This window comes from Nuphar pumila, chromosome 8 (genome assembly GCF_984573655.1).
Source record: "Nuphar pumila chromosome 8, dmNupPumi1.hap1.1, whole genome shotgun sequence".
NCBI lineage: Eukaryota > Viridiplantae > Streptophyta > Magnoliopsida > Nymphaeales > Nymphaeaceae > Nuphar > Nuphar pumila.
Window position 1 is genome coordinate 123,567,548 of NC_143256.1, and position 15,135 is coordinate 123,582,682.

At 38.6% G+C, this 15,135-nt stretch overlaps 1 protein-coding gene across 1 annotated transcript; it reads right to left on the bottom strand.

The window, feature by feature from the left end:
- Positions 1-2,414: 2,414 nt before the first annotated feature.
- Positions 2,415-9,427, bottom strand: LOC149830554 (uncharacterized). Its single transcript, XM_090016609.1, has 12 exons — positions 8,986-9,427; positions 7,834-7,943; positions 6,552-6,621; positions 6,238-6,379; positions 6,009-6,146; positions 5,652-5,791; positions 4,028-4,075; positions 3,678-3,788; positions 3,412-3,587; positions 3,194-3,315; positions 2,785-2,861; positions 2,415-2,689 (listed from the first exon to the last, which is right to left on the bottom strand). Exons 1-12 carry the CDS (start codon positions 9,262-9,264, stop codon positions 2,570-2,572), a joined length of 1,533 nt encoding a protein of 510 aa, XP_089872735.1. The 5' UTR covers positions 9,265-9,427; the 3' UTR covers positions 2,415-2,569.
- Between the last annotated feature and the right edge of the window lie 5,708 nt (positions 9,428-15,135).

Here is a 15,135-nt window from a genome sequence, read left to right on the forward strand (position 1 = left end):
AATGCATTTTAAGTATTGAAATATAAAAGTAGTTTTTATTGATTAAAAAATAGAAAACTGCATTCTCATGTCTTATTTTGCAAAAAAAGAAAAAGCTCGAGCTCTTGTGTCGAACTTGTATTGTGAGTCAGGTTGTACCCAGTGTCTTTGTGACATAGCACATACATTTGGATCCAATCTAGGCCCAACCGTGTATAGTTTGGACCATAGTTACTGGAAGCTTTTTGCTAATTGAGAAAACTTGTTTCCCTGAAAGCTCACTTCGAAAGCTGAAAATCCCTCACTTTCCCAAAATAAGGGGAAGCTTTGGGAAACCCAACTCCAAAATTTGGGAATCTTGATTCCCTTTAGTGGGAAGCCCACTTTCTCTTCCTTTCCCAAATCGATTCCCTCTCGATTCTTGTCACCTACCCTTTGCTTCCTACGTTTTTCATATTATAACATGTTGATTTTATATTTGTATTAATATCATTTCTTATTTTCTTCTGCCTGCTATTCATATTGCTTTCCATGTGTTTCTTTTTCATTCACTTGCATAATTGTTTCACAACCGCATCCAGCTTCTCGCTTCATATTACTTCTTAACACGCTTCCCCGTATTCATTTTGTTTCCTAGCAACTATGGTTTGGGCTTTTATAAAACACACAATTCTTGACGATGCACAAGTGCTAATGTTTCAAAGAGTCTTTTCTCAGACAAAAGCTCCAAAAAGTTAGGCAAACCCATAGGATTTTAAAAAAAAATCATCAAGATGCCCAAAACACCAAACAGAAATCCCCAAATTTGCCCTATTTTTCTTACAAATGATAAATACTTTTTGCCATTTATCGCCGGGACAGAAAAAGTTTTGTCGTTTAGACCTGGAACGACAAATATTTTTGTTATCTAGGCGGTGGACAACAAAAGTTTTTACCGTCTAGCCTAGGGATGGCAGTGGACCGGGGAAAGCGGGGCCCCGCCCTGCCTCGCCCCGTTTGGACCGGGGATGAAGGGTATGAAACGGGGATGGAGGCGGGGACGAAGGTTAAAATCCATCCCCGTCCGGGGGGTGGAGGCGGGGATGGACGTGCACTTTTCCCCGTCCCCGCCACGATCCCTGCTTCATCCCCGCCTCATCCCCACCCCAACCCCGCCACAACCACTTTTCCCCGCAATATCCCCACCCCGCCCCACCTCATCCCTGTTTGAACCGGGGATGGAGGACATGAAACGGGGATGAAGGCAGGGGTGGAGGATAAAATCCATCCCTGCCAGGGAGGCGGGGCGGGGGGTGGAGGATAAAATCTTGAGGCAGGGCGGGGGTGGAGACCTTGTCCCCCACCCCGCCCCACTGCCATCCCTAGTCTAGCCAGTGGACAACAAAAGATTTTGTCGTCTCCTTTTGGACGACAAAAGTTTTGGTTGTCTAGTAATAGTTTTGCCCTCTTTCTGGCTGGATAACAAAAGTTTTTACTGCATCCCATAATGAACGGCAAAAAAACTTTTGCCGTCAGTTACTCCCCGAATGTCAGGATAGGCCTAGCGTCTCATTTTTATCATCTATCCCACCTCCAGGCGCGTTTGAAGCATGGATTCCTCGATGAAAAACTTCCAGGGAAACTATATCATATCTTAATGGATGAACTTGAGTCCATTTTGGGTGGATCTAAATTCAAAACACTTATGAACCACAATCCATTTTTAAAACCTATAAATACGAGATGCCTAATCTGACCAATTTAAGATATTCATACATGAGTGATGACCCTAAAGAGAAGGAATTTTACTCTGTCCCTCTTTAGTTATGATCCCTGACCCCTACACAAAAGTGTAGTCAAATTCATTCCTCGCAACATCACATCTAAGTAGACGGTACATGCCCCAAGAGAGGGTGAAAGCCTACAATTTGAAGCCAGAAAGACTAAACAGACCCTGAGTTCGAAAAAAGCAATATTTGAATTCACTCGGTTATTCCTGCTTTAATTTCATTTTATGTTAATTTTTTATTATTAACTACATAAGTGCTTATACTCTCTCTTGATCTAAATTGCATGTTATATCGTTTTACTAAGAGTTTAAACTCCGAATTCAGATTTTTCTGATAGTAGATCTTGAGTTGCAAAGGTGGAACCTACCTCGGCTTCACCTTCTCATGGAGGACACTTGAAACATGCATCCTACCTCTTCTAAATTGATTTCGGAAAAGTATTTTTGCAAAATCAAGGTGAGGACACTTGAAACATGCATCCTACATCTTCTAAATTGATTTCGGAAAAGTATTTTTGCAAAATCAAGGTGAGTGCACTTCGTTCGTTGCAAATTTTTTGTTAACATAACCGAATAAGAACATGGATTTCCCCTTAACCAAATATTCTTTGACATGAGAGCAGCTGTTGATGCTAGTTCCAAATGTAAAGCATTGCCTCTATTTTCCTTATACAAAAAATCTTATTTTTTATTTTCTTATTGTCCCCATGAATATGAATCTATCAATCCACAAGTAAAGATATACAAAATGGCTAAATCACAACAAACCTGTGCCATTAGCGCAAGTCCGGAACTCAGAATTGTTTCAGGATATCAGAATTGTTATTTTTGTTTGCTGGTCTTTGCTCGTTTCCAGACAATAACTGTACCTTCAGAATCAGACGAAGCTAGCAAGTTTTCTCCATGGTTCCAAGCAATTCCTATGACAGGAGATCCATGGCCCTGAAAGCAACATATTTTTCGCGCATAATTGTCATCCAACAAAAAGATGGAAAATAATGAAAAAGAGCGATAAAATGAGTTTAAATTGGGCATGCCTGCAGCTTGTTTACACAGATGTGTTTTGGTCGGGTCAAGTCGTAGAAGTAAACACTTGAATCCTCACTTCCAGAGACTTCACATGCAAAACACAATAACGATGCGTCAGTTCTCAACAACTATTATAATTAAGACGGAACGAAAATGCCAACCATTTCATCTAAACACTCGAAGTACTTAGAAGTTTTACTGGCAAAGCACAATGAGAGTTACAAAATACATAACTTTTTTATTAAGTTTCAACTGAATTATATAATATACTATTACAAGTGTTTTAACTCATGCAAAGATAAGGAGAAAAGTAAAGTACAGAATACAAGCACACCAAAAAAGGGCATGAACAGATGAAAGAGCTCTTCCAATAACTGACATGAAAGAATACCGACACAAGTATCAAACATAAATTACCTATGAATTCCCCTTTCTCTAGGGACAGCAGTGGACAGAACGAAGCTCGAATGCCATGTGTACGAGGGGCTACTTTGAGGGAGCAACGGAGTGTTAAGTAACCCTTAATTTCCAATGTGATGCTGCAAGAAGAATACTTCTATTTTCTTAGAGAAAGTGTACCAAGAAAAGGTGAAACATAAGCTTCAGACCAGACGAATGACTACCACAAAACCAACCTGAAGAAAGAGAGAGTGCCATCTCGAGTACATGTAAGAAGCACAGGACCTCTTGCTAACAAGGAGAATGTGCGATATTGTACAGTTGTTATAGGAGACTTGTTTTTACTCCTATTACGATGAGTACGTGACAGCGGCCCTGTGTGTGAGTTAATGCTGACAGTGTGCACACATCCCTGTGAATTGTCACGTGAACAGAGCTATGTTAAGAGAAGTACACACATATCCTAAGGATAGCAATCTTCGGATGAATAATCAAAGAACACCTGAGTATCACCAGCAAAAATAAGTTGCCCTGTATGATCATTGTCCATTGCTGTAATCTCATTTTCAAAGGTAGCCTTTTTTATGATTCGGCCTGTACTGAAATTTATTACCTGGAATCAGATTTTTTTTTAAAATGGATCAGTGATATTTATCTCAAATTGCAGTTGACATGCTAAGAAGATGCTCAGCATATTTCCTTTTTCTTCAACCAAAAAAATGGCACTCATCTCTACTTTTGGATATCCTATCATGAGAGCTACGCCATTCTCACCTAGACCATAGCTATTTGAAGCAATTCTATAAATTACATGATTACTGAACCTGACAAGGAAGGAAAGGGCATAATTACAGTAATTTCTCTGCTAGAATTGCCGACTGAAAGGAAATTGTTGTTCACCTGCATCACCAATTTTCAATAAATTAGACTTAAAATGTGATAAACAAGAAATTCTTGACTATTACATACAGGGGAGAAATATGAAACACAAGATCATGTAGAAATAGAAAAAGTTCATGACAATGTTATTCTGATAAGAAAAGAAAAATGAAATAGAACTAATGCATCAGAAATGGAATTGACAGGAAAGTATATTCAGGTACAACAAATTCCACCTTTTGGTCCCTAGTGCAGTCTTATTCTCCTATTTTTGAGTTTTTTAGGTACTTAACGGGGAAGAAAAAGAAAAACCCAGAAAAACTTGGAAGAAACAAGTCACCAGGGGACAATTTGCCTCAGGCAGTCAAAACACACCCAAAAAAGGAAAACGGATAAGCATGCATGAAGCAGGTTGGCGTTGGCCAAAATCCCAACTTCCGTCATTCCCATGGAGTTGATCCATTTACTGGTACCATCCCCTCTCAGGTCTTAACTCCCTCACATCCTATCATCAAGAGTTCCCATCTGGCACGTCACATAGATGCAGGTGCAAGTGTGGATATGGGCGGGGTGTGGAGGGTGCAACACAACAATTTAAAAAAACTTGGGTGTGTGTGTCTGTGTATATATATAGGGACTGTCCAACCAAAGGAAGGTCCAAAATCTGCAACTGATGATAAATCAATGAATTTCCTTCTCTTTCATAGATTGGACTTTACATATTGGATTTCTATCATTTATTTAATGAGAGACATGTTTTGGATTATGAATTTTCGATGTTTAGATGCGTTTTTGAAAGTGCTAAAAATCAATGGCCCACAATACTTTGTATTGTAAAGTTTTAAATGCATTGTGAGCCATCAATTTTTCACGTTTCGAAAAACATGTTTATATGTTTTAAAGTCTTCATGTAAAGCATGTTTCTTAGTAAATAAATTATAAAAAAACACACATAGGAGGTCTGATTGAAGAGATGCTCACGCATTGGAGAAGGGGAGCCGTCCGATCATCATTGGTCGGACAGTCTCCCTTCTATATATATATATATATATATATATATATATAATATCAGACAAAATTGGACTTGGTTATGGTTAACCGAATCTACTTTTGGGACAAAATGGACCTCGGTGTGGTTGAGTTCACCTGACACAAAGGAAGCAATGTCCAAGTGTCGCACACGCATGGTTGCGAGTGCGATGCCTTTTTAGAAAAGTCCGTGTTACATAACAGGCACATTGTTTTGGAAATCCTCCAGCATTGTGAAGGCCAGAAACAGTCAAGAGGATGGGAAGATATTGCCTGATAGGGTCGGCACCCTGTTTCATTTCCGGGCAACCAATGGCTGACGGATGGGACAAGCAAGGGGCAGGGGAGGAGGTTGGTGAAGAGGGTTTGAGAGAGAGAGAGAGAGAGAGATGATGATGACAATGTTGAAGAAGACAAAAATCATATGATCCATGACATAAAATATTTAAAATAGCATCCAAAATATCAGAACACCAATATATGGGTTTGGACTTTGGACATACATTTAACTTTACACTAAACAAACTAAGATAAAAATCATGAAGAATAATAAACAGAATATCCTCACCGGATGAAAGCGAACACATAACTGGGAAGAAACTCCATATATAACTCGAACACAATGGCCCTTTGATATCTCCCAGATCCTTACAGTTTTGTCCAATGATGATGAACAAATGTACTCATTATTCAATGAAAAATCAAAATCTGTACACAGTTGGTGGATGGTTCAGTACTGTGAAGATAATAAAAGGTCAGGAACTTGCACAGACATAAATACTCTAGAGCATATTTGTTTTGAACACATGCTTGTCAGTTCCACCAATCTGACTCCAACAGAAAAGGAAAGAATAACACTGATTTCTGAGATATTCCTTTCCTGTAAGACATGAAAGGAAATGTTCCTACATTCTTCATGACCAACCTGTGATATCTTTTGAATGCCCTTTCAACTGCTGGAGTACTGCAGGAGGCTGTGTAACAGTGCAAACAGTCAAACTTCCATCAGATGCACCATATGCAAGAAGGTCAGAGCTCATATGCCCAAATTTCACAACCGTAACTGCCACAAGATTTATTCATTTGAAGCTTATTCAAATGTCACACTTTTATATAAAGAAAATCACTTAGGAATCAGTTAAATGACAAGTTACCTGAAGCTTTACAACTGTCAAAGATGCAATGCATACCCACAAAGGAATAGGCAGGCTCCACAAAACGAAGAGGATGGTCAGAATCACTAAAAGTTGAACTGAAACTACCGTGGCTGTAAGCAGGATTGAATCCTTGCAAGTCCTGTGACAAACAAATCAAAATATCTGCTAAAGTTCCTCAATTGTGTTTTAAGGATGATAAACCAAATTTACAGGGCTCCAAGGTTGTAGCAACTAAATAGAACGTAATAGACTACTAAAGCGATACAATGGATTGAAATTAAGGAAATGGAGAACCTGATTAACATCCATACCCTGCTGGAGCTCCAGCTGTCTACATCATAAAGGACTGAGTGCAAGCCTGGAGATGAAGCCCAGCGCCCACTAATGGGTCAATCATAAAAGAACACATATGAGAATGACATTTAACATAGGGACATAACATGTTATAACACCGAAAATGGGAATATATATATTTTTATATATTGAAAGGACATTTTGAAGTTAATATATTGAAATTAGGTCAAGTCCGTGACAAAAAAAATGGATCCATCTTGGATCTAATTTATTTTTTTGTGTTTTTCAAATTTTTATTAAAAAAACTATGCATTCAAGAAAATAAATGAGGAATATTGTGAATATAAGATGACTTGTAACCCAGCCTGGCTTGACCTGAATTAGGCCATGGGGCAAATGGGCGGGTTGCAGCCTTTGTATTAGAACTGGGCCTAGGCCTGACCCGGTTGGACAATTGGTCAGGTTTGACTAGGACTAAACTGCCAACAGCCCGGCCAAGCCCGGCCACTAACCAGGCTGGGCCAGCCCAGACTGCCTGTTGTCCAGCACTAGGGAACCACTAAGATTTGGATGTAGGTAGAGGAATATGGAAAGATCAGAAATTAGCATTGGACGGTTCTTAGAATTCACAAAGAAATGTGACTTACCAGGCTAATGCAGATGAGACGAGGCTCAACAATGTGATGATGATGATGATGTATGATATCAGATTAGAACAACACTGACACTTGGTTAATTTCCAAATTATGTTAAAGAAGGTGACAAAGAAAACATGAAACTTTTTTGGATAATCAAGAAAACATGAAACTTAAACAGCAGATGAATTTGAAATTTGCAAGTTGCAAGTTTCTAAGAAATAAGTGGATTAAAAAAACAACCAATGCTGATCGAGCAAACTGAAAATCATCCAGGCACTCAGACATAAGCAACTCTATGCAATAACGATGCAAGTTCCCTTTGTATGCATCAACCTTGCATGTTATGAGACAATCTGAGCTGAAATTCTATTTCCGTAATTGTTAGTTTGCCTGCAGTTCGGCATTTCAATGCTGTTCATCCAAACCACCTCTGTTCATGCATCTAGGGATACATATTTCATTATCTCCTAAAAGAAAAGCTTTTGTTATTCTGTCTTATGATGAGTCCTCAAATGATTGTGCAATTCTACTTATATACTTCCTGATTCTAAAATGACACCACTCTAAGAAGTTTAAATCAGATCGAACTGGTCATTTGCTATTGCAAAATTATGAACACCACACATATATTGGAGGACATTTATTTTAGAAGTGAGCTGACCTATTTCCTGGTGTACAAGATCGGCTTGGCATTTGTAAACTTTCCCAATTTCTTGGTCTACGAATGAAATTACGATAAGCTACATAGGCTTTTCCATTGCACCTCCATTCCTTAAAAAAAATGATTAGTCAGCAAGATTGGAATAAGTAATTCCTAAATTAAAAATTGAATTAATACAAGCAACATATCCATGTGCAGATCTGCAGGTATATGCATATCAAATACAAATAACAAAATAAAATGAAGACAAGAACATTCACATTGGATTCGATTAATAACAAGCTGATATTATAATGACAGCTGAGAGTTAATCAATTTTAGATTGAACATTTAGTCTGCAAAGTACAGAAGAATACTCAAAGTCTACAACAAGGGTGATAAGAAGGCTAGATAGGTCAAGTTGGAGCAAAGAGTGGGTGTAGAATCGTTCAACACTGAAATGAAAGAATCCAATGACTAAGATGTGGAGTAACTCAAGGTCACCCTCTATATAACATATTAACAATAGCATTTTTTTAAAATACACAGTTTTAAGGGTTAGAAAAACTGCTTTCCCTTTACTAATTCAAATTATTAAAGTACCACTTTTGTTTTTTTTTCGAAAAATGGATCTTTTTTTTTTTGAGAAAAAACAAAAAGTGAAACACATTTTTCAGAAATTAACTAAGTGGACATTAGTAAATTAAATTTGAAAAGTGAAAAATGACTGATTATATATTCTAAAAACCTATTCCTTTTCACATGTTTTGCTCTCTGTATGTGTGTGTGTGTGTGTGCATACTTTTTTTGGCACCATCTCTAGCTTAATGTTCTTGATTTCCCACGTCCCTTCAACGAAGTTCAAAAACTAAACCAGAGTTGTTTGATTTACTCCACTTCAAAATTTAAAATGGTAAGGGATCCCCTAGGGAAGAAGCTCCACATGACAATTATCTTGTATAAACTATTAATACGAAGAAATTACAAGCTACTCATTGACAGCCATAATCGAACCTACACTTAAAACCCTGATCTGCATACTTTATCATAATGACAGCCTAGCAAAGAGGAGCTAGAAAAAAATCACACTAACAAGGAAACGATCAACCCAACGCAGCACCTAAAGAAGATCCCAAAAATCCAGAAAACCAGAGCCAGAAGGTATAGACGGACCTTTCGCCTGTCGATTCCGGAAAATGCCTTCCGGTAGAGAAGGAGACGCCTGACGCCGACGTAGGAGGGATCGGAGCCGGAGACAGAGGGCTGGAGCAAGCAACCGAAGAGCTCGGCGTCTTTCCTTCTGTCTTCTTCGGATCTCTCCGTCTTCTCAACAACAGACGGATCCTCCTCCTTTTCTCCTTCCTTCTCCGCCGTTTCTTCCCCCTTTCCGTCGCGATTCTCAGGCTCGTTTTTCTCAGACTCCTCCTCTATTCTCGCTCTCTCCTCGTCCATTTTCTCCTCAAATTGGGCGTTCTTGCTAAGATCGGCGAAGTTTGTGGGATCGTCGACGACTTTTCCGGATAGATCTGTCGGAATTCGCCATGAATCGCTTTCACCGTCGTGTACGGAGACGACGAGAGATGAGAAGAGAGGAAGAAGGCATTCTCTCTCTCTCTCTCTCTCTCTCTCTCTCTCTCTCTCCAAATCTTGGAACGCAGAGAGGAAGAAGGCGGGTGGAACGCCCGGATGCTAACGGGTTGGACGTTACCAGATATCCAATCCGAATTTGACTCCAGTGAGTCGGATTCGGATTTTACTACTGAAACCTGTGATATTATATCTGAATCCGGTTACTTGCAACTGGTTGTACTTGGTTTACCCATTTTTTCATCCCAATCCGAATCCGAAATTGTTTATGTCTCTCCCTCTTATATATATGGCTGGGAAACAAGACAAGCAGCTCGCTGTTCAGCTCAGCTCAGCTCAGCCCAAAAATTGAGATGGGTGAGAAGCCAGCTCGTTTAGGTAAATGAGCCGAAAACAAACGTGATAGGTTTGTTTTACATATTATATATTATATTTGTTTTATATATTTATTATATATTATCTATGTTTTATATTATTATATTTTATCTGTGTTTCATATAGGCTGAATATGAAAATAGATAATGATTCACTCAATTAATCCTGATTTATTAGTGTTGATCAATCATGATTGGTAAAAAAAAAATTACCTAAGAAAGTTTAACTAATTATTTTCTTGACTAACTTCAAATTTAAAGGAGTGTGGGTGGCTTCCAATTAATCTCTGATGATCTATTATGTTTATATCATAGTTATGATAACCAAGCGTGCTTAATTGAAAATTATTGTACTTTCAAAGTCGGTCGGAAGTACCACACTTCTTTCAAGTAGAGGTAAGTCTGCCTCAAAGGGGTTTGGTGTAGTGGGATTGGACCTAGGCCGCTAGACAGGTGGTCTAGGTTCAAATCTCATGGGTATCACCTCTTGTGCAAGTCAAAGCGTGGCGACTTTCTGGGGTTAAGGGGTAAGCCCACATAGTTTTACATTGCCATGACAGTAATAGTAAGTATGCCAAGCAAACCCTGATCTTGGGGGAGGTTAATTGTAAAAAAAAAACACTTTCCATTACTGAAATTGGAAAGCACACTCATGTATAGGGGTGGCAATCGGGTCGGGTTGGCGGGTTGACATGTCAGCATACCTCAACCCGAACCCGATCCGTTTAATAAACGGGTAGCCCGACAGGACCCGCCAACCCATTTAATAAATGGGTTGGGTCGGGTAAACGGGTTTTCAGGTTCGCGGGTCAGGTTGGCGGGTCGGGTTGGCGGGTTGACGGATCGGGTTGGCAGGTTGGCGGGTTGGGTTGATGGGTTGGCAGACGAGTTGGCGGGTCGGCGGGTCGACCCACCCGCCTAACCTGTTTATTAAACGGGTCAGGCGGGTTGGCATACCCCTAACACGAACCCGACCCGTTTAATAAACGGGTTAGGCGGGTCGACCCGTTTATTAAACGGGTTCATTTTTTCCAAACCCAAACCCGCCTAAGAGGGGGTTGGCGGGTCGTGTCAGGTTTTGCCACCCCTACTCATGTATAATGAGAAATGTGCTTCCCAGTCAATTTATTTCTCTTTGTTTCCTAGACATTTTTTCCTTGCTTCCATCGTGCTTATCATTTACTTATGTTTTTAAAATTATTATATATTATTTTTCTACAACTATCATATATTTTTTAAAATGCTGATTTTGCACTGCTTCTTTCTCATTTGTATGTCATTTCCTGTGTACTACGGCTGTTTCCACATTGCTTCTTACATATCTTTTTAGGAAATTTTCATTTATTTATGACCCAACTTTTGCAAAAAAAAAAAATTTAAAAGGCAAGCTGGGGTTAGGCAGACCCCCACCAGTTATTATTCAACGTACCACTGGGGTTTGAACCTGCAACGTCCCACCACAAGGAGACGTTCACTGTCAGCTCCTACCAACTACGTAGAGTCCCCAACTTTGCACCTGATCACCCACCATCTGCTGTTGGCAGCCACAGCTTATAGGTTGTATCCCAAGGATAGTGGCTACAACAGCACACACTAAAAGTGAGCAATCACATTGCACTGGATCCCCTCTCGGACCAGTTTGGGTGGGTCGCCTGCTGTTTGAAATGAAGAAGAGCAGAGAATCCAGATCCGCCTAAGAACCAAGTAGTAGAGCTGTCAGTAGGCTCCACCCATTGGATCTAAAATTTGGAGCCTGAAACGAAACAAACTGACAAGTTAGTGCTTATCAGATAAGTTCTATAGGATTCAACCCCTGGGATATGGACCTGGTAAAACTCTTCATAACCTAGACCCGGATCCAACATAGGACCAAACCCTTTTTCATGTATATGTAAACTTTTTGAAAGGAAAGCAGAATTGACCTGATATTGCAACTTTTAATAAGTCCAGCTATCACATTTTAACTACCTTAGCCAAAGTACTTAAAGAGTTTGGCCTTCCATACAGAGCACCCTAAAGTTGCCACAATTAACTGTAGGAGTTTATGACTATAACATAACAACCTCACCATGGTGGCCCTCAAAAAACAATCTATTAATTAGGAGGCTTTTAATGCATGACATGAATACATTCCATCTTTTCTTTTTAGTATACCATATATACTGTTCAAATAGCCTTCCTCTGTGCATAGTTTGGTGGATTTTTAGTGTTCAAATGGTGTCATTGTGCTTTTTTTTCTCTTTTTTTGGCTAGGCCAAGGGAAAAACTTTCATCATCGATTGAACAGGTTTCTATATGTCTTCAAAAATCAATGGTCTAGTTTTTTTTTATAAGCTCATAAAATAATATTTTCATCAAAAAACATGATCCAACGGCTGATTCCTAGCAAACCAATTATGAGACACATCTGTGGCCTCATTTGCAAAACATATAGCTTGGAACAATGAAAATCAGCATTGTCCACAAGGTGATGTTTGCATTCCTCATGTATAAGGAACACCTTAGTGAAAAAATGTGATTGTTTTTTTCAGTTCTTTTGCACATCTCATCCTTCAGATGTGATCTGCATATTAAGTTCAGTAGAAACTGGCCTTTGGATCATGTTTTTCGATGTATACATCAGATTTTACAAGGGTTGAAAAATCAACAACCTACAATGTACCAAAATTTTGAACCTCAAAACAACATGTTTCCACGTCAGATTAGGAATATTGACCATGCTGAAAATATCCATGAGGTCAAAGCTTATGTGCTCATTGAGACAGACATATTCGCCGACCTCGTGTGATCGCAGACTGAGTAGTTCCAGGTTCGCAACCATGTCCTGTGTGATAAGCTTGAATTGGGCTTATGTTATTGGCTGTAGATGTAGAAATGAATAGTTACCATGACCACTGATGTATCTTTTGCTTGGAATACGGTGCAGTGAAAGTAAAGGGGTCACATTGTCGAAGATTCACTGTTTCGAGAGAGCAGATCCAGTACTCAGGTAAGTCTTCTGAAAATTAAGTTCAATAGCCAAAATATTTGTTCTTAATATTAATTTGCATGACTTTTGATTTAAGCAATTAAAGAGATATAATGTTTTGACCAAGTATGGAAATATCAAGTTCTATAAGGATCATCTTTTTGGCCTTAACTTATCAAAATGCAGGAAATGGTTGTCCGGTTTGGAAATTATTTTGATTCCGATGGACTAAACATGCAACAGAGAATAGAGAAACAAATATATCACTTTAGTCCAAAATTCAGTTTTATAAATGCAGATGGTTATTTGTATTGTATGTGCCTTAATAATTAAATTTCTTTGCATTTAACACCTATGTTTTGCAGCTGCTCCTTGAAATACCAGAATTGTTGCAGATTTAGTTTTTTAAATAGCATATTACAACCTAAAACCTGCTCAGGCTTTTCAGCAATTTTACTTTATATCCCTACACTAAGAATATAATAACACTCAATGACATAATTAGGATTTAATTCTCCTCCAGTTGCGATAAGTCAAAACTTTCGTGCGTGCTATCGATTCATAACATTTAAACCAAGTTTTTGGAACATTTAAGTCATCCAGGCATCAAGGAAATGATGAATTAATTGCTAATTATAATGGAAAAGAAACCATTTGACATGATGTGCAGATGGAATGTGAAGATACCAGGTATCGTAAGCTGTCCTATTGCACCTGAAAGAAGGGTGTTGCATAAGTGAGTTTATGGTGGTATTTTTAAGCCACCCTTGTTTTTCATGAATTGTGAGCCATTGATTTTTCACCATCTAAAAATAGAATCTTGTGGTGTATTAAATATGATAAAACCTTTTAACATAATAAAGAAACCATGGTAGACACATCTATATGGTTAGATCTATCATTTGGTGGCTATATCCATGCAAACAAGAGGGTGTATTTTCAAAACCCAACCCAATAGTATATTTGTATAATTGGTAGGGGTCTGCCTAACCCCAGCTCGCCTTTCAGAAAAAAGGTGTATTTTTTCATACAGAGAGAGAGAGAGAGAGAGAGAGAGAGAGAGAGAGAGAGAGAGAGAGAGAGAGAGAGAGATCCAATGCGGTTCAATCCATTCTGTAATGTCAAAGCCCAGTACTTTGTAAGTACTCGGTTCACTGCATCAATGCCCTTGAGCTTTAAAAAAATGGTGGTCCCTGGAAAAATCAACCGCAACCTGCGTGGCTGGCAACTGGGGAAGAGTGGGACCCCTCCTTAGGACATGTGGCAGCCAAGTAGGATTTAGGACGCAAAGCTTCAGCCAATGTGGCAGCACCAGTCGGGGCTGAGGACTTTGCTAAGTGCTCCGGCCCGAGTACTGGATCTGCTTTCACCAAGAATATAAAGAAATGGAATCAATATAATCTTTTTAATGCAACTAAAGTATTTAAATAATCTTCATGTATCTCAGTCACCTTTCCCTAGGATTAGTTTTACCTAGAGTTAGTAGAATCAATTCAAATATCAATAAAAAATCAATGTATCGGCCTTTTTTTCAACTTAATTTGCTACTAAGATAATTCATGAAGCCTTCCCTCTAGCATGTTGATACTATGCTGCACTTTACAACTCTACTGCATGGGCTAACATCACAAACCCTTGCCTGCCAGCATCTGAAGCATCCTCTCCTGCAACAACTTCCAACATGATATATCAGCACCATGCTATAAACTATATACGCGACAATAAGATATTTTGAAAATATCATGAGAAAAATACAATATTTCGGGTTGCCCTTTTAGACAGCATAATACCATGACAATTTATGTTAAAATTTAAATATCATGATATTTTCATTTTTTATCCTCTATTTTATGAAAATGAATGATTTTTATTTTTATTTCTTGTCACAAATATAGTTTATTATTTTTGAATTAAAAATATTATGCCCCAGAAAACCATGAGAACAATGGAAATTTTCAATTTCTCACAAGAATTTGGCAGCAGTCACTTTGCCGATTTAAATGTTCGTAACAAGGGATACAAGTTTGAATGCACACCAATGTGGGTCCAGGATGAGCATCATGGAACAACCAAACATGTCCTAACCAATGTTGTCAGTATCGGTATGGAACAACCAAACATGTCCTAACCAAAGTTGTCAGTATCGGTATCGGCCCTGAATCGTTTGGCTATCGATTCAGCTGTATCTTCCCGATACGATACTCAAGTGCATGGGCAAAAACTAATAAAAAAACATTACATGTCAATCGGAATGTGACACATGTTAAAACCATTAAAATAATATTTTAAATATTCAAAAATATTTTTTAACATTTTTTTACATTTATTAAAAAACAGCTGATACTATACGATACTGACAACATTGGTCCAAACAATGAAGATGTTATCATTATT

What these genes read in the sequence shown, in the direction of transcription:
- LOC149830554 (XM_090016609.1), bottom strand. Translation starts at nt 9,264, where the DNA reads ATGGACGAGGAGAGAGCGAGAATAGAGGAGGAGTCTGAGAAAAACGAG. An exon ending in ACAGCTGGAGCTCCAGCAGG is followed by an intron (nt 6,380 to 6,551) that starts GTATGGATGTTA and finishes TGTTTGTCACAG; the next exon opens with GACTTGCAAGGATTCAATCC. An exon ending in TATGTGTTCGCTTTCATCCG is followed by an intron (nt 4,076 to 5,651) that starts GTGAGGATATTC and finishes TTGGTGATGCAG; the next exon opens with GTGAACAACAATTTCCTTTC.